The sequence below is a fragment of the Protopterus annectens genome, chromosome 14.part0 (assembly GCF_019279795.1).
Source record: "Protopterus annectens isolate FY-2018-M chromosome 14.part0, PAN1.0, whole genome shotgun sequence".
In the NCBI taxonomy this organism is placed as follows: Eukaryota; Metazoa; Chordata; order Ceratodontiformes; family Protopteridae; genus Protopterus; species Protopterus annectens.
In genome coordinates, this window is record NC_056748.1 from 998837275 (window position 1) to 998864887 (window position 27613).

The 27613-nt window shown below is 38.9% G+C and overlaps 1 protein-coding gene across 1 annotated transcript in view; it reads left to right on the forward strand.

Annotated features, from left to right (window-relative positions):
- Window positions 1–27613, forward strand: part of LOC122788756 (extracellular calcium-sensing receptor-like) — a 144216-nt gene that overhangs the window by 58481 nt on the left and 58122 nt on the right. The window contains exon 3 of the mRNA XM_044055649.1: window positions 6933–7151. Coding sequence (XP_043911584.1) covers window positions 6933–7151 — 219 coding nt within the window. The remainder of the gene's footprint in view (window positions 1–6932; window positions 7152–27613) is intronic.

Genomic DNA, 27613 nt, shown 5'->3' on the forward strand with positions numbered 1-27613 from the left:
CTTGCCTAGTAAACCTGGTGGACTTCTTTGAGAATGTCACCAAGGACCTGGATGAAGGCAAAACAGTTCGCAAGGCCTATCTTGACTAACCAAGGCCTTTGACACAATCCCTCACTCAGGCATCATTGAGAAACTCACCCAGCTGAGGATTAACCCTTATGTCACTAGATGGGATGCCAACTGGCTCGCAAATAAAACACATACAGTCAAAACTGGGGATGCCAACTCTACTAGCAGACCTGTTATGAGTGGTGTTCCTCAGATCTTTGCTAGGCCCCCTACTGTCTGGTATCTATTTTTTAGAAGTCCAGGTGAAAATAGATGGCCTATGGCTTAACCAGGTTTGCTAGTGACTGTAAACTGGGTGCAATCATAGAATCCCCCAAATATGTCAACATACTACAAAATAGGCTTACACAGGCAAATAACTGGTGTCAAAGCCACTAACCCAAACTAAACACAAAGAAGTGCATTATCATCCCCTTTGGCAAAGGAGAAACCCCTGCTTATTACAATGTTAATAATATCCCCCTATGTTCAGACCCAGTGGTAAGAGCTGTAGGAATGCAAGTTGTTAGGAGCCTTAATTTTGATCATCAGGCATCCACAGTAGTAAGGAAGGCCTTCTACATTGCACACCTCATAAGCAAGGGTATAGCATCCAAAGCTAAGGAGGTTATAACTCCCCTGTACTCAGTTGTCATAATAGAGTACAATGCTCCCTTCTGTATGTACCTTACCAGACATCTGCAGCATTTGGAGAGACCTCAGAGGTTTCTCACCAAGAAAATTCAGGGCCTACAACACATGGCCTACATGGATAGACTGAAAGCCCTAACACTTTACTCAGTATCATATAGACTGCTTATAGGCGACTTGTGGATGGCCTACAGTGCAGTCTCAGACCCTGCCTTGATGAAGCTGCTGCACATCCGCAAATCCAAAGGAACAAGATTCACTCACTCTAGAGATCTTAACCTAGCCTGCGATATTAATAGGCCATGCTGGAGAGACAGCTATGTCTCCCAGAGGTTGCCACTCTTCTGGAACAAACTCCAAATTCATGTAAAACAGAGCTCCTTAATGATCTTATTTAAGCATAACCTGGACAATTGGATGGGAAAATGCAAATTTTCACTGAGGGTGTCACCTATGTCCCTCTTTGACAGGGGCAACCTGTGCTGATCTTAGATTCATGCCCAGACATAGACTATATATCTTGATCCATAAGGGAACAAGGGTATAACATGGTTAGGCTTGAAGAGGCCTTGCAGCCAATAGCCAAGTAAACTCCTTTGATCCTATGATTATACTATATTTTATTTTGTCTGTGAAGTTGAATTTGATATGCATCTCTACCACACCTTTGCAGTATATATTATGCTCTCAGTGGACTTGTATAACATTCTTCTTCTTCTCTCAGTGCAAACCAGGCTGGGACTGAAAATGGTCAGTTTTGATCAGTGCTCTATCCTGGTAAACAAATGTAAACAAACAAATAAATACATGCATACATACATACTAAATGTATACATACATACATATATTCATACCTTAATAGCTAAAGTACATTTTATTTAACATTGCTGATATATCAATGAATTTGCGGTAAAAACAATGGATAAGTATTGCTGATGCCTTAATGTAACTAATGTCTTTCGGCTTTTCCCAGTTAGGGGTCGCCACAGTGGAACTCTGGTCCGCTAATGATTGGCAGTGGATTTTTATGGTGCCAAGTTGCCAGTCCGACGCCCAACCTTCAAAGAAGGCACACCCATTCACACACGCACCTACCTGCATGTCTTTAAATGTCACTCAACCGTGGGGAGGACATGCAGACTCCATACAGAAGGCGTTCCAGCCGAGAATCAAATGGGAGAACCTCTTGCTGTGAGGCGACAATGCTAACCTTTACACCATGCCTTAATGTACTAGTAATAAAAACAGTGTATAAAGGATGAAAATATAATTAGGATCATAGTTCATTTAGGACTTGCAGGTGAAAAAAGATAGTAATATCACAGTATAAAGTGTGCAAGTTCTAGCAGAAATACAGTACTAACAGTACCCTTACTGAAAAAAGTTGTATTAAAATGACATGATTTAAGAAGAGTAAGCATAGTATTAAACCTCAACAAAACAGCAGGCATGGATATTACTTAGTGGTCAGTCAAGTATGGGAATGGCTTGGATGTCACACAAATTTTATGTTGGGAAGATGGCAGGACATAGATGCCACGCAATATTATATCACTGTGAGGGTAGGTATGGATGCAACACACACAGTGTAACAGTAATTTGTAAGGTTATTTGGAAAATAAGTGTATACTGGCTGGAGAAGAATAGATAAAATGCAGTTTGGAAAAAAATACATTTACATGTTTGGGTGACATTTACACTGCAAAAATAGAGCAAAAATTTTAACTATATCTCACAGCAAAAAGTGGTTACTATATATTTCTGTTATATACTGTCAAAGGAAAAAACTTCAAAGACCAATTCACGCAAGGTTCAGGTATGGCACCCTTTATTACTTGCAGCAAGGAGACAAAACATGCAGATACAGGATTTTGCCTAAATTACTAGTAGGCAGTATGCTTCTTTTATACAGTTCTATGAAATGTTACTTTTCTATGGTTGACGTAGTTAGACACAGCTTTCTGTATTATTCAATAGAAAATGTTACTTAGATTTCCTGCTGACATGTCCAGATTTAAAACTCGCTATGTGTTACATAGAAAATGTTACTTGGATTTCCTGCTGACATGACTGGATTTATGAAAAACATTTGAGAAAAACAACCTGGACTTGGGGCTTTATTTTTAGCCCACTACAAACTTTCTATTCTTCAATTGTGTAGTTCTAATATATATGTGTTACATTTCAAGGTACATTTCTAGTTTAGGTACAAGTAATGCTGACTACGGTTTATATTTTCAAGCAGCCTTTGTTTTCATTATCAATAGCTTCAGCAGTTATGTACTTTTCTCATAGCATAAGCAGAAAATCAATAACTCTTTGTTTAAATCTCATGACATTAGTAGAAATGAAACATCTATTATTATTTTCATGACATTAGCAGAAATCAAATGCTTTCCTGTTAATTTCCAAATCATAAGCAGATCATAGCATAAGACCTTTTACTCTGTTGTCTAGCTCTGCGCTGCTATGTTGGAGGGGTCTGTATGCAGTGTCACGGGGATTCCAGTTGCCACTAATCATGTGCCAATCTGGCCCCACAATTTGTCTAACTACTTTTTCTACCTCTTCTCCATTTAAGTTATAACAAAGCCTCATTCCTTGTAAATCTTCTGAGAACTTTCTAAAATTAACTTTTGGATGGGGAATTCCCTCAGTGGCTTTCCGGATATCTTCCGGAGTCCAAGGTCTATACACTAAAATAGTTGGGTCCTGACCGTCTTGTCCTGCCTGAGGATTGGGTACTTCTATAAGTGGACATATTTCTTCTTCACTCATAGATCATGAATTCTTAACCATTTGATATAACTCAATGCCTTCATTTGAGTTACCTGCCCGTATTCGAGACCTGTTCCCGATGGGATCTCTAATAAATGGTTTTACTTTTGCAATGTCTCTATTTTCAGAGACAACAGGATATCGTGGGGGTGGACTAACCTGTTCACTTGATTCATATTCTGGTAAGGGAGGTGGAGGGGCCGATGATATTACTAAGTTATTGTCCTCCTTATCTAAAAACATTGTTTTTGAATTGTTGTTCTTTTGTTCCCTACGGTTTACTTCCTCAATCCACCTGTGTGCCTGAGGAATTCCTAATTAGCGTTGCTTTTTTACCCGACCTTTGGAATCAGTTTTGAGCTGTTTGACAAGTTTGATAAGCGAGGATTTTTCTAATTTTCCGTCGAATTCGTACTTATGAACCCATTTTGAATAGTATTTAATATTGTCAGTGCGCTGCGTCTGCATGTATTTTGCGTCTTCGGTTAACAGCGGATTTTGGGGTCTTTTTGTGCAATTATTACCCATTTTGTTCTATCCTTTTTTGATCGTTACATAACTTCTCTTATTTTTAATGTGGTACCACGGATTTTGTTATAGTCTCTTCAGAATGACTGCCTACCTATTCTGTTTCTCCTGATCTATGACAAGACATTAATCTTTTCTGTCCCTGACTGGCAAAATACAGTCTTGACAAGAACAATACAAATCTAGTCCCTAATCTAAAACAGAAAACAGAAAAAAGTAGATTCACCTTACCTGAGCCTACGTGATTGATCACCTGGTTCGTGGAGACCCGTCCTTCAGTCGCAGATCAGAAAGTGGCTGGCATCTTTTGTATGACAATTCAGTCGGAGGGCTTTTCAAATAAGAAGAACCGATTTGTTTTCTTCCCCGTATGGTTTCAACCACCTGGCCCGTCTGATCCGAGGTGAAGTGAGGGTTCTGGCCCGAAGGACCAATCTGTCAAAGGAAAAAACTTCAAAGACCAATTCACGCAAGGTTCAGGTATGGCACCCTTTATTACTTGCAGCAAGGAGACAAAACATGCAGATACAGGATTTTGCCTAAATTACTAGTAGGCAGTATGCTTCTTTTATACAGTTCTAGGAAATGTTACTTTTCTATGGTTGACGTAGTTAGACACAGCTTTCTGTATTATTCTATAGAAAATGTTACTTAAATTTCCTGCTGACATGTCCAGATTTAAAACTCACTATGTGTTACATAGAAAATGTTACTTGGATTTCCTGCTGACATGACTGGATTTATGAAAAACATTTGAGAAAAACAACCTGGCCTTGGGGCTTTATAAACTTTCTATTCTTCAATTGTGCAGTTCTAATATTTATGTGCTACATTTCAAGGTACATTTCTAGCTTAGGTACAAGTAATGCTGACTACGGTTTATATTTTCAAGCAGCCTTTGTTTTCATTATCAATAGCTTCAGCAGTTATGTACTTTTCTCATAGCATAAGCAGAAAATCAATAACTCTTTGTTTAAATCTCATGACATTAGTAGAAATGAAACATCTATTATTATTTTCATGACATTAGCAGAAATCAAATGCTTTCCTGTTAATTTCCAAAGCATAAGCGGATCATAGCTGCGCATATGACATAACAGGATTGGAATGTAGCTTCTGCAGATTTATGCAGTGTGAACAGAATAAATGTATTAACCCTTTTTAAACCTCGAATGCACTAAGCATGCATATTACTAATACATATTTTTCTAACATATACACACAGCAGCAGATGCACACAGTCAAGGGCAGCACTGGGCAGATAGGGCTTCCTTTAGTAACAAAACAAGATTAGGAGAAAACAAAAATAACTTAATGGGCTGAATGCTACAGGACCACAAAAGAATATAAGTCAAATAGAAAGCAAACTATTTAGTACTGTGTAGTACTCCTCACCATGGTGATGTATGTAGTGTAGCTTATCCTATTGATATGGGCCTGGTTTTACAGTCTGCCCAATGATTAAAGGTCAAAAACAGAAGAGTGCCAGCTCAACTTAAAGCAACCATGAAAAACACAACCAAACAATTAAAACAAGCTCTGCTAAATGACCACCAATAATTATTTCTTTATTGTTTTTGTTTATTGGAAAGATCAGACTGGATGGAAAACCCCTTTTCAGTGGAGGCCTTTAGAGAAAAGCTCCAAACATGAATGAAGTAGCAAATTCAAACAATGTGTACATAAAACAGAAGCAATTTCAGGACAAACCTGTAGTGGTATAACTTTTAGATTCCTTAGCTCTTTTCCTCATCTTTTTGGTAGTAATTATAAAAGACTACAAAAGTGGTAGTCTAGCCATATTAAGAATAAAGATAAACACTCAAAAACAAAACACTGATGCAGTTCTTCTTGCACAAATAATTGTATATACTTTATTTCAAGAGATGAACACTTTCACCCTGTTAGAGAGTTTCTTCATATCTTTGTTCAGACATAAGAGTTTCACTGTATTTATGCATTCTTACAAACAATGAAAAGAAACCAACACAAAAAGAGACTGAACTCCAGGGGAGTGAATCAAGTTAAGGACAGATTAACTATTACTTAGCATAAAAGAATGGATTGGCTGAAAAACAGCAAGATCCTATTGGGAAACTGGGGATATGAGTTGGCCAATAGTGTTATGAAAAAGGAGTGGGAGGTAACTTGTGAATGGGCCTAAGTTGGACATCACTGATATGTGAAAAAACCCTCTCTTACTTGGTGGTGGATTTGGCTTAGATGCGGTAAGATAGGGTGGGAGTAAGCCTTGAAGTCAATGCAAATTTACCTTAATAAGGCAAGTATTACAGTTTGATGGTAGCTTGCTTTTACACATCTAGTCCTTGAGGTTTATATACAAAAAATACTATTACAGTGGGTACATGAGGAAGTGTATATGTGTGTGTGTTTTGTGTGTGTGTGTGTGTGTGTGTGTGTGTGTGTGTGTGTGTGTGTGTGTGTATATATATATATATATATATATTTTTTTTTTTAATAAAAAAGAATGGTATAATAGAAGTAATATGCTCTTCTTCAGAAACTATGAATGAAGTATCAACAGGAGACCTGAAAAATATTGAAATGAATACTTCAACCTGAAAAAGAATAATTATACCAGTGAAAACACAAGTAAAATATCAGCTTTCAAATTAAGATGGAAATATGAATGTATATATGAATAAATAAAATCCATGAAGTTCTAAAATTATAAGAATTAAAAGGTGGATGTACAATGTATTAACAAAACAGGTCATTATAAAATAATTGTGAAAATTAATTATAATCACTTGTTTTACATTTCTAGGTTTGTTGTTATAGCACTTATTTTTCATTTTTCTAGTTGAACTATGTACTTGCCACCACACACTATTTCAATTTGTTTTGCTTCATTTTACTGGATGTGTTGTACCAAAGAACTATTTTCTTTCTGGTTAAATGCTTAGGTACTACATTATGTTAAAAATGTTCATTTCTTTACCTCATCCGAAGAAATTCTGTTTGATAGAAATGGAGATGCTGTGACGACATATGATATAATTAACCTGAGAGTGCTTCCAGAAGGAAACTACACATTCAAAAAAGTTGGTAAAATCAATCCTAGGACAGGTGCAGAAACTAACATAAATGCAACTACTATAAGGTGGAATGAAAAATACTCTGGGGTAAGTTTTATATAACTGTATTCACTATGAAAGATTCCTTGAAAAATGAATCATGATTCTTAAGAATGACAGTTCACACAAAGTATATTTTCTAGGACATCCACATATGCATTATGTAACACTAAGCATGATATTTAAAGCCTAGTGGTAGCACAATTAGTTCAACACTGAACCACTTGCCGTGTCATGAAATGCTGACACCATCGTAAAGTATGCCAAGGAAATCCTGCTGACACATTTATAAGATGCTAGGAGCACAACTCATATATATATATATATATATATATATATATATAGCATACAGTAATATCAACTTTCAGAAAAATATAAGCATTTTAAAAATATTAATTAATAATGTTCAGTTGTTCATTTGGAAAATATTTCCTAAATAATACCTTTATACTGCCACAGATCAAAACATTTATAATAAAATACTGTTTATTAATTTTATCAAAATAAACGGTACAGTAGTAATGAAACCTTAAAGATTAACTCCGCCCACTTCTTATCATGCATTACATTCTAGACCTACTTGTTTTGTTTGGAATTATAATACATTGTTAACATTTTTGTTTTATAATCATTTTATTAACATAAACTGGAAACTAGAGTGTACAGGATATATAATTAAAATACACAAATGACAATTAATTACTGGTAAGTATGGCCAATTAGAGCTGGATGCCAACAGCTTGTCATCAGTTAGCCATAAATACCTTCTTATTGATTAATAAAATAAGTAAGTAGATGACCAGCCATAGATTTTTTAAATGAAAGTTAATAACAATTCTTAGAAAATAATGAGTTAAGCAATACAATTAACAGTTAAATAGATTTACCTATAGCCGAACCAATAAAAAAAACATTCAACCAAAAAGTTATAAGCCAAGATGTGAAACATTTTACAAAAGTGAAAGCTAGTTAAAGATGACAAAATGTAAAATCCAGACATGTCATAATGTCATTATACATGCCAGTAAATCAAAAATATAGCTTTGGTAAAATGCAGAAGTTAAATAGTAGTCTAAATGTATGCCTTCAGAATAGTAGCCGTCAATTGGTGATTGTCAGAGGATACAAACATTTGGAAACACTGCTGTTCTACCAGGGATTAATTCATACCTCCCAATCATCACCAGACAGTTAAAAGTACAGCAGGGTCAATCCATAAACTGTGGAAGATTTTAGAGTCAAGCAAATAAAGAAAGTGTTAGGTTAGAATTTTAAAACCCTAGAGATATTGATTTTACCACAGTGGATAGCTTATGTATAATTATACAATGAAAATAATCCTTATTCAAAAATGTCATGCTACTAAGACAAAGCAATCAACATGCCCACTGTAAATCCATCATTACCCAGAGGAATAAATCTGGCTGAAAAACAAAGCAAAAGTTATAGAAGTCCCTATGGATTTAGCTACCTAAAATACAAGCAACTGACTTTATATTCTCTGCACTGTTAAGATTAGAATGTAGAAATGCAATACATCAAACTGCCCACCTAAAAACAACTCCCCCAATAAAGGTGTACAAAAAGTAAAAAAAAACTTTCTGAAAATCCTAAATAAACAAAAGTGACCACTGGGATATCAGGAGTCCAGCAGCTTCACATAAACAGCATGATGCATACTCACTCACAACTCTAAAAAGAATTCATAAAGTATGCTTAGATTAATGCACTCCATGGGTGTTAGAATATACATGTATACTTCATGTCCAATGCAAACATTCCCCTGCTATTCAAACTGGTAACACACAGATCAGAAAATAAGTTTGCAAATACATTGCTATTATTTAACAGTGTAAAAAATTACTTTTCTTTAAATAATGAAATTGTATAATAACAATAATCTACTTCTGGTTGTAAGTAATGCTCATTTACACATACTTCATTCAGACTTCATCTAGTAATCAAACCAAGCCAGTAATGGGTAAATGAAGCATTACCCATGCCCAGTTATTACCAATCAGTTTCATTTTTAAAAAAAAAAATCAGAAAAATACTCACTAGAGTCTTTCTGCTAATGAGGTTTATCTGGACTTCACAACCACTTTTTGCAAACTTTTATGGAACATTTTGCATAAGAAAATAAAGTTAGTAGAAGACAAGTATTTATTGTACAAGTGGTTACACACACAGAAGTGCTTGGTAAGGATATCTGATTTAATGCCAGGTAGATAGATAATGAATGTGGCCATCAGAATTTGATTTTAGGCTGTTTATAATTACTGTACTATACTACTCTATACTTTAACATAATATAATGTAGTATAATATAATATAATATAATGTAATAGTGAGCTAGTATGCTGATGATATCAAGTCCGACTGACATGTTTTACTTATACCACACATGCACAACCTCACAGCTATGCAGGGTGGGTCTGCTTGTCTTATCAGTGCAGGGGATGCAGCTGCACTACTGCAGGTGTCACCAATGCAGCAAGCCAAGCTGCCTCCCTCAGTTTGGGATGGGCAAGTTGATGTCAGTCACTCGCTCCCATTCTCTCCTGCACATTCACTCCATCATCCATGCAACTAATCAAACACATGTCATCTGGGGTGCAGTCAGGGCTTTATCCCTTTGCACTGCAGGTCTAGGCAGATGTCCTAGTTTCTTGAGCTTTGTTAGATTAATGTACTGCACAAGTTTCCTGCATATGGAAATAGCTCTACAGCTAATCATTTCGAATGATATGATTTTGAATTCCCAGTGCATGCAGGAATGCAGTAAGGCAAAACAGATTCTGAGAAGTACAAAGAGGTTTATGACTTCTGAAGATGGAAATGAATTACTGCTTTTGTTTATTGCACACATGATTAAGGAGCAGAATGTAGCAGTCTGGCCACATGTAAATCAAAATGCATCATGTAAACTTCTACCAACAATGATTTATTTATTATTTACTTATTTATTTTACATTTGATTACTGGGAAAGTCTGACTGGGCACAAATTCCTTTTCAGCAGTGGCCTGGGGAGAAAATCTCCATGATTATGAACAATAGTTGTTACAATAAGTGAAAACATTCATAACAAGAAGTACTGATGAACAATAATTGTTACAATAATGAAGAAATTGATAAACATACATTGAATCAAATATATACAGTTTTACAAATTACAGAAAACATCTTGAACAGAAGGCTTTTATAAGATACAAGTGTTGTTGATAGTAATTGTAATAGACAGTTTTCAAGTAAGGGAGGAAACCTAGATACCGGAGATGTAGAAGGATAGTTAATCTTACATATCATAGATCTGAGAACTTTGGCACTTACCCTGTATTACCTATGTCAGAAAAACTAACAGAAAGTATAGATATAGTTGAGGAAAGTGTGGAAGAAGTTGTGCTCCTGATTGGTACTAGCTGGGTGAAGCACAAGAGTAGAGCCATGTATTGGTGAGGTGAGCTTTTAGAGATTTTTTTGAATTGTGTAACTAAGGGTATATTTTTTAGGTTGGGGGATAAAGAATTCCACTGCTGCGGTAGCATTGTCGCCTCACAGTAAGACGCTGTCCGGTTCGATTCTCAGCTAGAGCGTCTTCTGCGTGGAGACATGCATGAATGGGCGTACCTTCGTTGAAGGTTGTGCGTCAGGGCTGGTAACTCGGCACGTAAAAGTCAACTACCAATCATTAGCTGATGGGAGTTCTGCTGTGGCGACCCCTAACCGGGAAAAGCCAAAAGACACAACAACAACAACTTATGAAGTTTGAGAAAAGGGAGTCACCTGCTGTATTATTGCCTTTAGTTATGTCCAGGAGGACTTTATTACTGGCATGTAGCACTCTATTACTGGTGTATGGATGAATTAGGCTTTTTAGAGTAGTTTTTTTTTTTCGGGGTGATATTTTATTTTACATTTGTTGACCGGGCTAGTCTAGCTGGATACATGTCCATTTTCAGTAGAGGCCCGAGGAGAAAAGCTCCATGTGCAAAACAATATAGATAAAAAACAATAACAACATATAAAATGACAAAATAGAAAAGAAGAGAAATATAATAATAATAAAAATAAAAGATACACATTTTTAAATAAGGTCATGAAAAGGTCTAGAGAATAATATGATAAAAACATTTTAAGTAAGGTTTTAAAAAAAGTCATCATAGAATATATACAATGTATAGTGTAGAAGGCAGTTACCAATGTTGATAATAAGGAAATATATGTGAAGTCTTAAGAAGACTTATAAAGACTGAAGTCCCAGGATTCAGAAAAAATAAAATATAAATAAAAGGTTAGAAAGTGAATGGAAGTTGATGCAGGTGGTTAATGCTAGAGGATAAAGCAATTAGTCAGGGGTAATACAGGAACATAATCAGTGTTTTTTGAGATGAAGCTTGAGCTTCTTTTTGAAAAGTGTATGAGAGGAGAGAGTTGTAAGTTCAGTAGGTAGTAGATTCCATAGTTTACCAATGGTGTTACAGAAGAGGGAGTCACCTGCTAGGTTATTAGCTCTACAGGTGTTAAACAGTAGTTTATTAGCTGAGCATAAGTTTTTAGGATTATGGTAGGGGGTAAGTAGTCTTGAGAAAATAGGAGTATTTGAGGGTTGATACAGGCTTTTATGGGCAATAGTAAGCTGAGAAAGATGAAAATGCTGATGAAATTCTAACCAATCAAGTTGTAAAAGGTTTAGATAGTGATGAGTATGGTAAGGGGAGGCAGCAGCAAATCTAGCAATGTTATTATATGATACAGTGAGCTTGTTAATGTTGGTTTTAGAAAGGTTTGTGAAAATGGGTGAGGCATAGAGTAGAGTAGAGATGAGATGAGTTCTGGCTATAGCAGTCCTGGCTGTTGTAGTGAGAAAAGGTTTGATTCTATAGAGGGATCCAAGTTTCTTGTTGACAGTTTTTATTGTGGTGTTAATATGTGTGTCAAAGTTGAGGTTGTTGTCAGTAGTTATTCCTAGGAGCTTGGTAGTTGGGTCTGGAGAGATAACAGTACCATTGTTGGATGTAAGTGAAAATTGTATGGGGGTGGACTTATGTGTTGGGGAGAAGAGTAGCAGTTTTGTTTTCTTGGGATTAAGGAGGAGGCAGCGGTTAGTAAACCATTGTTCCACAGTGGTAAATGCATTCTGGGTCAAGGTTTGCAGTTCAATTTGAGAGGTAGCTGAGCAGATAATGGTGGAGTCATCTGCATATTGAATGCAGGTAGAGTAAGGAATTGCTGAGTGAAGATCATTAGTGTAGATGAAAAATAGGAGTGGCCCTAATATGGAGCCCTGAGGGACACCAAGGGATATAGGTAGGAGATTTGATAGATTATTGTGCCAGAGTACTGCTTGTTTCCTGTTATCAATGTAAGATTTGAACCAGTTGATAGTTAATGGGTCTAAGGACAGAGATTGCATGATGTGTAAGAGCAGGTGGTGATGAACCATGTCGAAGGCTTTGGATAAATCAACAAATACTGCTGAGGAATGAAGGCCGTTGTTACGATTATTGTTAATACAATCTGTAAAATATAGCAGGACAGTGGTGGTACTATGGTAAGGTCTGAAGCCATGTTGACAGTTAGCCAGAAGTTTATTTTGGAGCAGATGGTTGAGTAGTTGTTTCTGAATACACTTTTCCATAATTTTTGTGAGGGGAGATAGCAAGGCTATGGGACGAAAATTAGAGAAATCATTTGAGTTCCCACCTTTGTGTAGAGGAATGATATAGGAAATCTTCCAGATGGACGGGATATTTCCTTCACTAATAGTTCTATTGATAAGAATGGATATAGGGTAGGCTATAGATTTAGCACCTATTTGAAGGTATTCTGCTGGGAGTTGGTCAGCTGAGGGGGTGGAAGGTTTAAGGTTACATAGTAGAGAGCAAATAGTGGATGTGGGCACTGGATGGAATAGAAAGGAAGGTGGAGGATTTACAGATGAATTAGGAAGGTTTGCAATGTCTGGTGTAAGATGACTAGCAAGAGTTTGGATGGCATTGGTAAAGAAGGAGTTAAAGGAGTTGGCAGTGTTGATGGGATTATCTGGGTTCGAGCCTAGAGGGTTAGGGGTGACTGATTGTCCTGGATGAAGAAGTTTGTTAATGCTTTTCCAGAATATTTGTGGTTTATTAACATGAGTTTGCTGTATTTGGAGGTAAAAGTTCTTTTTATCTAGTACAATGACTTTTTTAGTGTAATTTCTTAGTTGTTTGAAAATTAAGTGATCGAATGGGTTTTTTGTAGAACGCCATTTAACCCAAGCTTTGTTTCTCAGATGGATTTTATGCCTTGAAGTGTTTGAGAGCCAGGGAGCTGGTTTAGCTTTACATCTAATAGAACGTAGTGGGGCATGGTGGTTCAGGATGGATAAGAATGGTGAATTAAAATATGATACTGCTTCATCAAGTGGAAGATATTTTAGAGGTATCCAATTGCATTGTTTAAGTTCTGTAAGGAATAGATCATGGTTAAATTGTTTTTTGGAGCGAACAGTTCTGGCAGTATTGGGATGTGTAAGGTTGGTTTTAGATCTAATAAAATAGGTTAGGAAGTGGTCACTTAGATCATCTGGGAGGGTTCCTACTTTGTAGGAATGTAGAGGATTATTAGTAAGTATCCAGTCCAGGATAGTTTCTTTGTTGTTGGGCTTGTGAGTTCTGGTAGAGGAGTTGATATTTTGAGTAAAGCAATATAGGTTGATATGGGTAGAAGGGTGTGAACTATTACAGGACTGCAATCAATATTAAGGTCACCTAGAATTATAGTTTCCTGTGGGAGGTTGATAGTAAGCCAATTCAGGATATTTTCGAGGGTTTTAATATTGTTACCAGGTGGTAGGTATAGGCAGATGACATTAATGGCTTTATTAGGGTTGACCTGAAGTTTAGTGATCAGAATTTCAGCTTTGTTGTCTAAGGGTGGGTTGAGGTCAAAGGTACTAATTTGTATTGTGGTTTTATGGAGGATTGCAACCCCTCCTCCCTTTTTGGTAGTACGGTCTTTTCTAATGATATTATAACCAGGAGGGGTGACTTCATTGTCTTTGATTGTGGGTTTAAGCCATGTTTCAGAAAGGCATAGGATATCAAATTGGTGGACATCTAGTAGAGCATGAAGGTGTGGGATTTTATTATTAATGCTGCGTATATTGAGATGTGCTATGAGGAGAGAGTTTGCTGGCTTGGAAGGGGTTATGGTGCTACTGTTAATTGGGGTATATTTGTCAGTGGTCGAGGTATGAATAGGCCCAGGGTTTGGGTGTATGTCTCCATCAAGTAGGGTGTGAAGGTGAGTAATGTATTTATGATAAAGTAGTTTGTAAGAATGGTTAGGTTGTTTTTTGTTATTGGAATGATTATATTTAATGGGTGTAAGTCTGTGAAATTTGGGAACTATGTAGATGGGTGAGGATGTAATATTTAGAGAGATTGGAATAGTGTCAATTGTTAATGTAGAAGTATATTTTGCGGGAAAGGGGGTGGAGGAGTATAGTGGTTGTTCGTATAAGGTTAAGAGATAGACAGTAAAAAGAGAAGGAAGTAGTGTGAGAATGAGAAGTAGTTGAGTTAGGAGGTGGGAGGGAGATGTTGGCATTTTAGAGTTAGTAGATGGTAGTTGGATGTGTGGGGTGATAGGTAAGATGGTGTAGTGGTGAAAGTATTGGGGGAAGTGGAACAACAGAGCAGAGTGGGGGTGGGTGTGTCTAATAGTAATGTGTTGTGGGAGGTGTGATGTGATAATGATGTGGGCAGTGGGATTGGTGTGGTGTAAGAGAGGGTGTGGTAAGGGAGGAATACGTGTAGGGACCCTGGGGTGGGTGGGAATTGGGGGCAGGGTAGGGGAGCAGAGTGAGCCCATAGGGTGAATGGAGTGGGATGAGACAAGGAGACCTGCGTCAAAGATGACAATAAGTGAAAAAAGAGAGGCAACAGGTGAATGTAAACTCTGAGAGTGTAACAGGGAGGTGAGAGGCTAAGCAAATGGAGAATAAGAAGCTAAGAGGGGTGAGTAGAGATATTAGACCCTAAGGTCACAGTAAAAATAAAAGAGACAGGGTAGATACTAGAGCTAGGAGTTTAGTAAAGGTAGCCTAGAACAACTACTTATGAACAGAGTGTACAGCTAGTGCGATATAAAGGAAGAGTGAAATGATATAAGGTATACAGCAGGTACAGAGCCGCCACCTAGTGGGCAGTTACCAGAATTGTGGAGTGTGCCGCAGCTGAAGCTAAATCCAGAATGAAGGAGAACTGAAGAGATAGAGGAGAGCAGCTAATATGGTAGTTAATCAGGCAGGGTAAAAATAATGGGAGTTGGAATATGAAATAGGCTGGAGGTGGGAAATATGGCAGACTGCAGGGGGGGGGAGGAATGGCTGCTGCTGTACTGAACTCAGGAGACACACCTAACCTGGCAAAGTAGATTTGTATAAATTAAGGCTAAAGTCTTTAGTTGACTATAGCAAACATACTTTCTGTATGAGTGTTCCTGAATATACTCTCAGGGAGCTGATAGGTGACTTCTTTGCCCTGAGAATGCTTCTATGTGAGTCAATGCAGAGCAGTTTCAGGGTTTCAGGCTAAAAAAGTAACCCAGAGCTGCAGAGTATAGAGAGAGAGAGAAACAGGTAATGAGGGAAGCAGTGTAATAGCTAGACAAAACAAGCAAATCTTTAAATAGACATTATTGTATAACAAATCTCAGCAGGAGAAATAATAGTATATTACACAGGCAAAAACATTAATAAAGTGAATTTACTATATGTTAAACTCGGTGTAAAACAATAGCATACTAGTGTGGCAAATATATAGTGGCAGCTCAACAGGCTGATTTTAGTAATAGATAGCACAAATTGTATCTCCCATGGGTTAATGCTGGCAGATAAAATGCGATTACAGCAGCAAATTATAAGTAATGCCAGCAGTATACCTTTCCGCTAATGCAGTAAAGGAATTGGGTATACACGCAGCCTATTTTGCATGTTTTTAATGGTAGAGAGTAGTAAAAGAACCAGATGTTGTAAATAATGACAAATAATGAGAGGATAGAGTGTTTTTGTTATCCAGAACTCTAACTAATAATAAACGCTTATTAGTTGATTGCCCACGTGCAGAACGCCAATGGAAAGTTGGCTTGGGCAGTAAAGTTGCATTAAAAAGCACACTGTTTGCTACTATTTATCAGAGTAAAAGTATACCATGTATACATTGTTGGGAGGTAATTAAGTAAAATTATGCTAGTAGTCAAATAAAGTCTGCTTTTTAACAGGAGATAGAAAAAATAAACGCCCGATTGAGGAAAGCGCACGAGCAGAACGCTAATGAGAAGTAGTGTGCCCAAGGAAATTACAATTCCTATAAAATTTTATGGCCTAGAGTAAGTTGGTTATACAAGAGGAGATGTGGTAGTTCTAACCATTTAAGTTGATTTAGAGCTATGCAGTGGTGAGACCTATAAGGAGTATATGTGGCAAATCAAGTAATGTTATTATAGCATGAGTCAAGTTTTGCAATGTCAGTTTTTCTTAGGTTAGTAAGAATTGGAGAAGTGTAGGTAAGTGTTAAGAGGAGGTGTGTGTGTGCGATTGTTACTTTAGTAGCTCTTGGCAGATATTGCTTATTTCTGTATAGGGCACCCAGTTTTTTGTGGACCTTCTTTATGGTTTGGGAGATTTGAATGTCAAATCTCAAATTACAATCAATTTCTATCCCAAGTAATTTAGTGTGGGTGACAGGAGAGATAAAGATTTTATTTTTAGGTGTGATGTTAAAGGGGGGGTAATGGAGACTATCTAGTTGGGTGGAAGAGCAGCAGTTAAGTTTTATTAGGATTTAGAATAAGCTGTGAATTAGAGAGCCAAGATTTAACAGAGAGAAAGGAAGCCTGTGTTAGTGAATGAAGATCTTAAAAGGAGGAAGCAGCACATATTAAAGTGGAATCAACTGTGCATTGTCTGACAGTAGCATGTAGTGTAGAAGTATGGAGGTTATTTGTGAAAATAGAGAATATTAGGGGCCCTAAGGATGGAGCCCTTGGGAACACATAGTGTAACTGGGAGTAGAGGGGAGAGGTCTTTTTGTGATTCCACTGTTTGTTGTCTACCTGATCGATAGCTTTGGAACCAGGCAATAGTATTTCCACTGAGATTTGGGTCAGAGAGAGCCTTAATAAGTTTCTCATGTGCAACTGTATCAAATGCCTTGTAGAAGTCCAGAAAGAGGGCAAATACAAATGTTCCATTGTTTCTGTGGTTATTAACTATGTCTGTAAATTACATTAGGCAGTGGTGGTGCTATGAAAAGGCCGAAATGTGTGTTGTGTATTGGACAGAAGTTTGTGAGTACTTAGGTATTCCATGACTTGAGTATGTATAAACTTCTCTAGGATTTGGATAGAGGAGAGAGAATTTTCTGTTCTCTGTATGTGTTCGTTCATTAGTGTATAATAAATGTTTTCTTTTAATAAAATATTTATTATGTTTTCATGTTCTGAGATATTATTGGAGATGTTTATATCCTTATAATATTTTCTAAAGCATTCTAAAATATCCTCAATATTGGGAAGATTTTATTTTACTATATTGACAAGTAATTTATTTAATGTAGTTGCACTTATTATTTTTAGATCTAATTGCTAACTTATATAATTTTGATGGATTTAAAGAATACATTTATAGTTTAAATTTTTCAAAACTAGTTAAACCTTTATGATTTAAGATATCCAGATGTTTTAAATTTAGAGATTGTAATTCTTTATCTAGATCTTTATTACATTTTTGCAAAGTCAATTTTAATCTATTTTTAATTGTAAAGTCAATAGTTCTTTCTTTCTTTATTTATTAATTTATTTTATTTTATTTTATTTAACATTTGATGACCAGAAAATTCCGACTAGGACAGCGCCTATTTTTAGTGGAGGTCTGGGAAGAAATGCTCCAGATGCTCCAGATGCATGTCTTTTATCCCATCCATTCTATTACATAAATACCAGCTTATAATTTTGCCATTCAAATAAGCCTTTAATGAATCCCATAAAATAATATTCAGAACTTCTCCATTATTGTTAAATTCCATACATTTGTGAATTTCATTTAAAAAGCATTCTTTAAAACCTTTTATTTTTGTTATGTATGCTGGTAATCTATTGTGACAGATTAAGCTTCTAGGTTTAGCCATGAGCATAAAAGTAATTGCATTATAATTCAATAGTGGACAGGATATAATTATGACTTTCTCTATTTTAGATATTAGGCTATTTGAAACAAAAACTTTACCAATATTAGATTGTGTACCAAATCTATATGAATAATGTGTATGTATCAAAGACTTATTTTCCATCAGACCTTTAATGTCTCTAAGATTCACTGTATTAATGAATCCAGTTTTGGCATGTTACTTGAACTGGAATCATCACTATTCAAAATATAGCTGAAATAATCTGCTTTATTTTATTTATTCTGCAATGACTACTATATAAGTAAGAATTAATACAGTGACATTAAATAAATAAATGGCTTCTTTGTATATAACCATGACCTATTAGTATAAGTGTACACAACATATATTAAAGAACAAGTCATCTTCAAGCCTCTTTTTCCCATTTTCTGCATGGAGTCAGTGTGTCATGTCAACCATTGCTATTTCTGTCTATTCAATGCCACTCTCCTGAGCCCCTTTTTCCCAGTTTCTACATGGAGTCAGTGTGTCATGTCAACCATTGCTATCTCTGTCTATTCAATGCCACTCTCCTGAGCCCCTTTTCCCAGTTTCTACATGGAGTCAGTGTGTCATGTCAACCATTGCTATCTCTGTCTATTCAATGCCACTCTCCTGAGCCCCTTTTTCCCAGTTTTTGCATGGAGTCAGTGTGTCATGTCAACCATTGATATCTCTGTCTATTCAATGCCACTCTCCTGAGCACCTTTTTCCCAGTTTTTGCATGGAGTCAGTGTGTCATGTCAACCATTGCTATCTCTGTCTATTCAATGCCACTCTCCTGAGCCACGTTTTCCCAGTTTCTACATGGAGTCAGTGTGTCATGTCAACCATTGCTATCTCTGTCTATTCAATGCCACTCTCCTGAGCCCCTTTTTCACAGTTTCTACATGGAGTCGGTGTGTCATGTCAACCATTGCTATCTCTGTCTATTCAATGCCACTCTCCTGCCTTCTCTAATACTTATGCTTAACTGTTGCAGGTCTTCTCTCATACAATCCATCCACCTTTTTGATGGATTCCCTTGTTTCCTTTTGCCTTGCTCCTGTCTGTCCCAAATCTTCTTCACCAGATTGCATTCTGCTTTTCTGCTCAAGTGCCTGAACCACCATTCTCTTTGACCTTTTCTGCAATTGGGCTACTTTGGCTTCTTCTCCTCTTATGTCCTCATTTTTAAACACATAAAAAGTGTAGCGGGCAAAATAGATATAAACGGCTACTTTTATTAAATACCGTTAAGCACTTTTCGTTTGTCTCAAATAGCAAACCATCTATTTTGGCCACTACACTTTTTATGTGTTTAATTCATTGGTTTGTATTTGTTTTTGCTTGGTCATATTAGTACTCCTCGTTTTTTTTCATCTGTCCCACAGTGCAATGTGCATCCTACCAACCATCTGAGGAATTTAATCTCCATCACCTCTAGCTTTCTCAACTCCTCTGCCTTTACTGTCCAGGTTTCTGTACCATACAGTAGTATGGTCATACCACTGTTTTGAACACCTTACTTTTCAGCTTCTTTGGCATTCTTCTGCCACATGCTACACCTGACACTCTGCACCAGCTGGCTGCAGGCATTCTTCTACCACATGCTACACCTGACACTCTGCACCAGCTGGCTGCAGGCATTCTTCTGCCACATGCTACACCTGACACTCTGCACCAGCTGGCTGCAGCAGCTCTGATTCTAGCTTTAACCTCCTTATTCAGTATTCCCTTTTCCTCAACCACTCCTCCCAGATACTTGAAGTTGTTAACCTATTTCACTGTTTTCCCCTCTATCTTAATTCTAAACCTTTTCTGAACTCCACCATTTGCTACTATTACAGCTGTCTTATCAATTCTCCATTTCATCGCATGTGGCTTCAGTTCTGCATTCCATTCCCCTATTCTTTGCTGAAGTTCTTACTCAGAGTCTGCTTGTAATATCATCTGCATAGAGCAACTTTGTTGATCTGTCCCCTCTGACCTATTTGCTAATGTAGTCCATCACCAGTATGAACAGCAGTGGGCTCAGAGATGAACCCTGGTTCAGATCCACTCCCATTGGCTACCCTTCTGTGAGACTGAACACTGTAAGTACTTGAGTCATTGGGTCCTTGTACATAGCCTGGACTAATTCTACTAATGTTTCTGAGATTTCAAACTACCACAGGACTGCCCAAATCAGCTTTCCTGGGACCTCCTCATATGCTTCTTCTAAGTCTAGGAATGCCCAATTGGACTCATTCCTCATCTCTAGCTTCTTCTCAACTATCTGTCTCACTGCAAACATTGGGCCAGTTGTGCTGCATCCTGATCTGAATCCAAACTGCTCATCTCTCATCTCACTTTCTACTACTCCGTGTATTCATTTATCATTCACCCTATCCAGAACATTCATGCAAAGTGACAGGAGTTTGATACCCATATACTGCCCACAGTTGTGAATGTTTCCTTTGTTCCTGAATGCTGGCAGTAGTATGCTTATTCTCAAGTCATCTGGAATATGCCTTTCTCTCTACACTGCTATGAGTACTCTCAGGAACCATTTCTCCCCTATGTCCCCTAACATCTTTATCATGTCTTCTGTGACCTCATCTGAGCCTGTTTCTTTCCCTTACTTCATTTTCCTTACTGCTCTTCTTTCTTCCTCTATGGTGGGCTCTTCCTTTCCTCTTCTTTCATCATAGGCTGTGGCAGTGGCAGTACAACTTCTGTGTGGTCTTCTTCATTCAAAAGCTGCTGGAAGTACTCCTTCCATCTTCCTTTGATGTCCTGTGTACTGGTGAGTAGGTTGCTGTTGGCAACTCTTATGAAACGTGTCTATCTTCTTTATATTTCTAATGTTGTCTTGCAACCTGATGTAGTTTTTTGTGCCATCTCATGACTTACTTTCCAAAAGCTGGCAGAGCTTCTCTGATGTCTTGTGGTTTGTCACTGGTACTGTACTGTTAACCTCTTAGTCAACTAGTATTTCTTCTTAGCCTGCTCTGACTTTTCTATCTCCCACTTCTTCCTGCACTCCTTCTTTCTTTTGATGACTTCCTGGAAATCTGCATTCCACCACAAGCTGTCCTTTTGTACCTTATTTCCATACCTGCCTTGGCTGAATATCTGTTCTGTAGTCCTGTTTTGAGTGCTGCAATTCTTCTTCAATTCCACCTATTCCCTCCTGTTCTTGAGGTGCTAGAGCACTCAGTAATTTCTAGAACTGTTGTGATTTCTCTCCAGTCAACTTCCAGGTCTTCAGCCTGGTCTGTTTTGACCTTAGAGCCTTCTCTGACCACTGCTTGAAGCTGACTGTGGCAACCAGTGGTTTATGCTGTGGACTAACTGTTTCACTGGCGATGACTTTGCAATCACTGATTTTACCCCAGTGTCCTTTCCTTACTAGGAGGAAGTCTACCTGAGTTGCATGTTGGCATCTCTTGTATGTGATCTTGTGACTGCTTCCCTATCTGAATCATCTGTTGGTATTTGCCAGGCAGACTTCTAGAATGGCCTGTCCTTCTTTACTCCTGTTGCCTCACTCATGTGGACCCAGGCAGTCTTCATATCCTGTTCTGTCTATCCTGATATGTGCATTTAAGTCACCCATTATTAATACCAATTCATGTTGTCCTGCTTTATCTAGTAGGTCCTGCAAATGTTGTCTGAATGCACTCTTTTCCTCACTATCATAACCTTGCTGTGGCTGAAATTATGAATACTGCCCTATCATTATGCTGGAGTCTGATTGCCATGAGTCTTTCACTAATTCTGATGACATCTTGCACTATCTTCTGAAGCCTCACCCTTACCAAAATTCTCACACCATTTCTAGCCTGGCCTCCTCCTGAGTAGCAGACACTGGATCCTGAGCTAAGTGGCTTTGCTACACTGCCATCTTGTCTCCTGGATACATAGGATGTCCAGTCTCCTCATTACCATCATGTCATCCATTCCCAAGCTGCATCCTGTTTGTGAACCTATAATGAGTGTAGCAATTCTTAGTTCATGTTTAGCAGGTTGACTGGTTTCACATCCAGCTTTCACTCAACAGAGCTATCCCAGGTAACCCAAGATGAGCAGCTGGGCACCAGACGGTCATTAGCTTATTGATCAAGGGCTGTTGAGCTTTATGGCAAGCACACACTGGTCAGTGGGGGCACGTACACCTCTACCACCATTAGCATGGGTCTCTGGTGTAGATCAGAGTAGGCCAGGTCTTCATAGGTTCATAGGTAGATACTAGGCTATCTGCCCTAGTGCATTTATAAGCCTAGCCAGAGTGTATTTGGCTTCCACCTCCCTATTAGATTAGCCTACTGTGCCTCTGTAAAGTAGGTCACAGAAGGTACCCTTTTAAGATTAGTTTACTGTGCCTCTGTCTAGCAGGGACACAGAAGAGATCCCAGGGGTGAATTTGCGATTTCCCATCCACGCATCCAGATTTCGCTTGAAGAGGGTCAGTGAGGGGCTATGTCTAACATGAATTGGGATTCTATTCCAGAGTGAGGGGAGCCTCTGGGAAATGAATCTGTCCCTCCAGCATGTCCTATTTATTTTTGTGCTGAGGTTTAGGTCCCTGGAGTGTGTAGCTCTAAGGGACTTGGATTTTTTGAGGTGGAGCATGTCCATTAATTCTGGGTTTGACATGGCTTTGTACGTCAGGCATAGATTGCCTCTGAGTAGGCGGTAAGCATCTGAGTAGAGCTGGAGTTTCTTTAGTCGAGCTGCATAGGACATCTGTTTATAGCCCATGATCCTCTTGGTGAGGTACTTTTGGGGTCTCTCCAATTGCTGCAGGTGTCGGGTAAGGTACATCCCAAAAGGGGCATTGTATTCAATTATGGGCCTGATGAGTGATGAGTAGAGGGGCACAATGACCTCTCGATCTAGATGTAAACCCTTTCATGATAAGGAGGGATATATAGAAGGTCTTTCTAACCACTTTGGCAACGTGATTATCAAAGGAGAGATTACTATCTACGTTGGTCCCCAAATCTCTAATTACTTCTTCCATACTTAATGGATTACCGCCTATGTGGTAATTTGTGGGCACCTTGTTTTTCCCAAAGGGGATGACTATGCACTTTTTGGCATTTAGCTTGAGGCTGTGGCTCTGACACCAAGCATCCGTCTCTGTGAGACCCTTTTGGAGGATGCTTGTGTCAGCTGGAGATTCAATTATGGCCCCCAGTTTGCAGTCATCTGCGAACTTTGTCAGCCATAATCCCCCTGTGTTAGCCTGAACCTCAGAGAAGTATATATCGAACATGAGAGGTCCCAGAACTGAGCCCTGTGGGATGCCACTTGTAACTGGTTTGGATTCGGACATGGCACCTGCAATTCTGACCATGTGGGTTCTATCTCTGAACCAGTTTGCAACCCATCTTGTGATATAGGGGTTGATATTTAAGCTGGTAAGCTTATTTATGATGCCCGAGTGGGGTATTGTGTCGAAGGCTTTTGCGAGGTCCAGGTAGGCTGTGTGGACTACCTTGCCCTCATCTATGGCTTTGGTAACTGTTTGAAAGAAATCAACTAGGTTTAATAGGCAAGATCTGCCCTTAACAAAGCCGAATTGGGTAGGGTCCAGTGTCTGGAGGCTCCCAATGTCTTTGTTTATGAGTTCCATGATAATACGCTCCATAGCTTTACAGACCAGACTAGTCAGGCTTATGGGGCGATAGTTTCTGGGGTCCATTGTGGCACCACCTTTGTGGAGTGGGACCACTGTAGCTGTACACCATTCTTTGGGTATTTTATCCTGTAGTAAGGCTAAGTTTGAACAGTGACTTAATGTGAGGGTTCAGTTCTTCTTGGAGCTCATGTAAGACACAGCCTGGGACACCGTTCGGTCCCATAGATGCTGTATTTTTTGCTTTGGAGAGGGCAGCTTTCACGTGTGCATCTGTGATGTCAGGGAGGTTACATTCAGTTGGGATAGGCATTTGCTCCTTTGGGGGTGGAAGGGGGGGGGAGTTTGTGCTGAATCTGTCTGCCAGGATGTTGGCTATGTCCGTAGGTTAGGTATATTTTGTACCGTTATGCAACAATTCAGAGCATATCTGGGAGTTTCCGCCCATGTTCCTGACATAACTAAAGAAGGCCTTGTGATTATCTTTAGTGTCTAGGGCAATTTTTCTTTCGAAACTGGCCTTTGATGATTTTATGAGGGATCGAAGTTTCTTGCTAATACTGATCAGAGATGCCTTCCCTTTTTGGGATTTTGCTCTGTTATGTAGTAGCTTCCTCCTTCTGTTGTATAGCTTATTTATGGCCGGGGTCCACTAGACCAGTCTCCTGTTTTTGGAGGAGTGAGTCTTGGTTTTATTTGGGATAGCACAATCCATGCATTCCCGCAGGTGCTCATAGAATGCATTTGTAAAGGATTCTGCGGATTGGGCTGTATTATCCTCTGGCCTAGGGGCTTTGAAGGATTCCACCTCAGCTTGAGAAGTGCAAAGTTGGCTTTTGAGAAATTCTTTACAGTGATTTCCTTGGCTGGGGGTGGGGACAGGATATGGATGTCCAGGGAAATTTGTTTATGGTCTGATCTTACCAATGAGGGGTTTACCTCTGGTGTGGAACATAGAGTTCCTATGTTGGTGATGACCAGGTCCAGTATGCTGTTCCCTCTTGTGGGAGTGGTGACCAGTTGTTCCATTGCGTTAGAGTTTATAAATTCAAGGAACCATTGGGTGAGGGTGTTTGGGCTTGAGTAGTTTTCCCAGTCAATGTTTGGGTAGTTGAAGTCACCCAATAACATAGTGTTTGGAGAGACCTTCATATTCTCCAGTGTTCTCAGGAATGCCTAGTGGGGTTCCTGTCATCGGGAGGGTATTCTGTAGCAGGCTACAAACTGAAAGGCAGTTTTGCCCGCTGTTAGTTGCACATGGATGGTTTCCAATGCTTCGTGCAGTGCCACTAACCTGGAGGTGTAGGTATCTTTGATGAATATAGATACTCCCCCTCCTTTTGTACTTCGGTCCGGGTTTTGGGGCCGAAACGCATGGTATGAGTTATAACCTGGTAGTGCTGGGGTGCTCTCAGGAGCCTTGAACCAGGTTTCTGTTACTGCACAGACATCGATTTTCTCCATACTGAGGAGAGCCTCGAGTGCATGCATCTTGAGGTTTAGACTTTTGGCATTGAGTAGCATTACCTTTAGATTTTTTATCCTTGGGTTGTCTATGGAGGTGGGTTTGTCCTTTGAGCCTTGCCTAAAAAGGCACTATTGGGGTGGCAAGAGCCTTGGCCAGTATACAAAAGCCTAAGAGTGACAGGTGCAAGCCATCCCTAGCGAAGCAACGTGGCTTGTCGAGCATGTCATCCCAGGCTGACAGACACTGGATCCCCTTTGAATGACACCAATACTTTAGCCAATTGTTGAAACTGATCATTTTGTCTTTATACTGTGGCATCATTCTTGGTGAGGGCAAGATGTTACTCAAGGTCAGGGTCATACCAGCCTGGGCTACATGGTCAGAGAGCTCCTCTATGTCTCTTTTCATGTAGTCCAGGGAGGTACTTCTCAGGTCATTCACACCAGCATGGACAATGACGGAGTCATATTTGTACTTGCTTTGGAGTCACCTGAATGCTTGCATTATGTGGTGGATCCTGGCACCTGACAGGCAGCTTACAGTGACCTTCTCCTTGTTCAGTCTGGTGAGCGGGACATCAGTGTGCTGGACAATAGAGTCCCCTATAACAAGTGTATTTGGTGTGTTGTTTGGCCTTAAGGGCTGTGACTGTGAGGCACACTGATTTTGTGAGATATGTGATTCGTGGATATTGTTGAGGGGTGGCTGTTGCTTGGATATCTGCTTAGGAGGTCTTTGCTGTTTAGGCATATTTTTATTTAGAGCCTCCGAGTATGTTTTTGTTTGTTTATGTGTTGGGTATGCAGATGCAATAGGTCTGTGTGAGACTGGATTTGTGGTGTGGGTGGTTACCTTTTCCTCCTGACTGACTGTGCCAGTCTTGGGTTGAGAGAGCTCTGCCTCCAGTTTGGCTGTGTAACTGCATCTCTCACATGTATTAGAGTTTATTGGAAGGAGGAGAGGGGTCTGTGTCCATAAGGCAATTGTAACATTGCCTCAAAATTCCCAGATTCACCAGCTGGACTGGAGAGTAACCTTTAAACTGACCCTTGGACATACCAGATTAGTATAGGGAACTGTTTTTTTACTGATCAGATTAGGGAAGGGAACTGATTTTTCACTTGATCAGGAAGGATCAATCAGGAGCCTAATACTTATGAGAAGTCAAGGAGGGTGTAGTGCTTTAGTTAGTTAGTGTTTCCTTATAAGAGCTGAGCAAGTGCAGGGCTTTAGAAAGAGAATAGAGTGATTACTTTGAGAGTTTGAACAGTTCTAAGGGGAAAAAGTGAAGAGCAGACTTTGTGGAGCCTGGAATAGTTTAAACCTGTTTAGGTGGCACTTCCCGACGCTGCTCAGTGCGCAAAACCGCACAAAAAGAGAGTTGTAGGGTTTTAAGAGAGAGAGAGCAAGGAGTTTAGAATTGACCCAAAATGGCCAATAAAACTACAGCTTCTAGGTAGTAACCACTCCTCCAGGGACAGGCAGGCTGTTCAGTGTTAACCACTCCCACTGATGAACACAGAGACTTCCCTTTAGCCCAAGCAAGCACTGGCCTTCTAGAAACTTCCAAACAGTTCAGAACAGCAAATCTATAACTGAACTTTCTTAACTTTCAGAAAGTGGGAAAAAAGCAAGATTTTTTTTTTTTTTCTTTTTGTTGTAGTTTAAAGGTAGCAGAGATACACAAGCAGCAAAATAATCACAACAGTGCAATAAGTGACCCCACACTTGAGTGCTAGGCCAAAATCAGGTAAAATGCAGTTTTTAGGGAAAAAAACGATTTTAAATTAAGTGCAACACAGGAAATTCAGTAAACAGGCTCTAGATGTGTTCCAAGTACTGTTACTGTTACAGATATAAACTTTAGCAAGCCGGAAAATGCCAAAAGTAGGTGGCAAAGCAGTAATAACAATCAGAAGAAAATACTTAAAATCACAAAAGTGGCTCCTTTTCTTCTCTCAGCGTTTTCTCCCCTTGGTAGGTGCTTCAGCAACAACTAGCAAGCCTGAAAAGACGCCAAAACCACGAGGCAGCCAGGTTTTAAGAGAGACAGATCAAGGAGTTTAGAATTGACCCAAAATGGCCAATAAAACTACAGCTTCTAGGTAGTAACCACTCCTCCAGGGACAGGCAGGCTGTTCAGTGTTAACCACTCCCACTGGTGAACACAGAGACTTCCCTTTAGCCCAAGCAAGCACTGGCCTTCTAGAAACTTCCAAACAG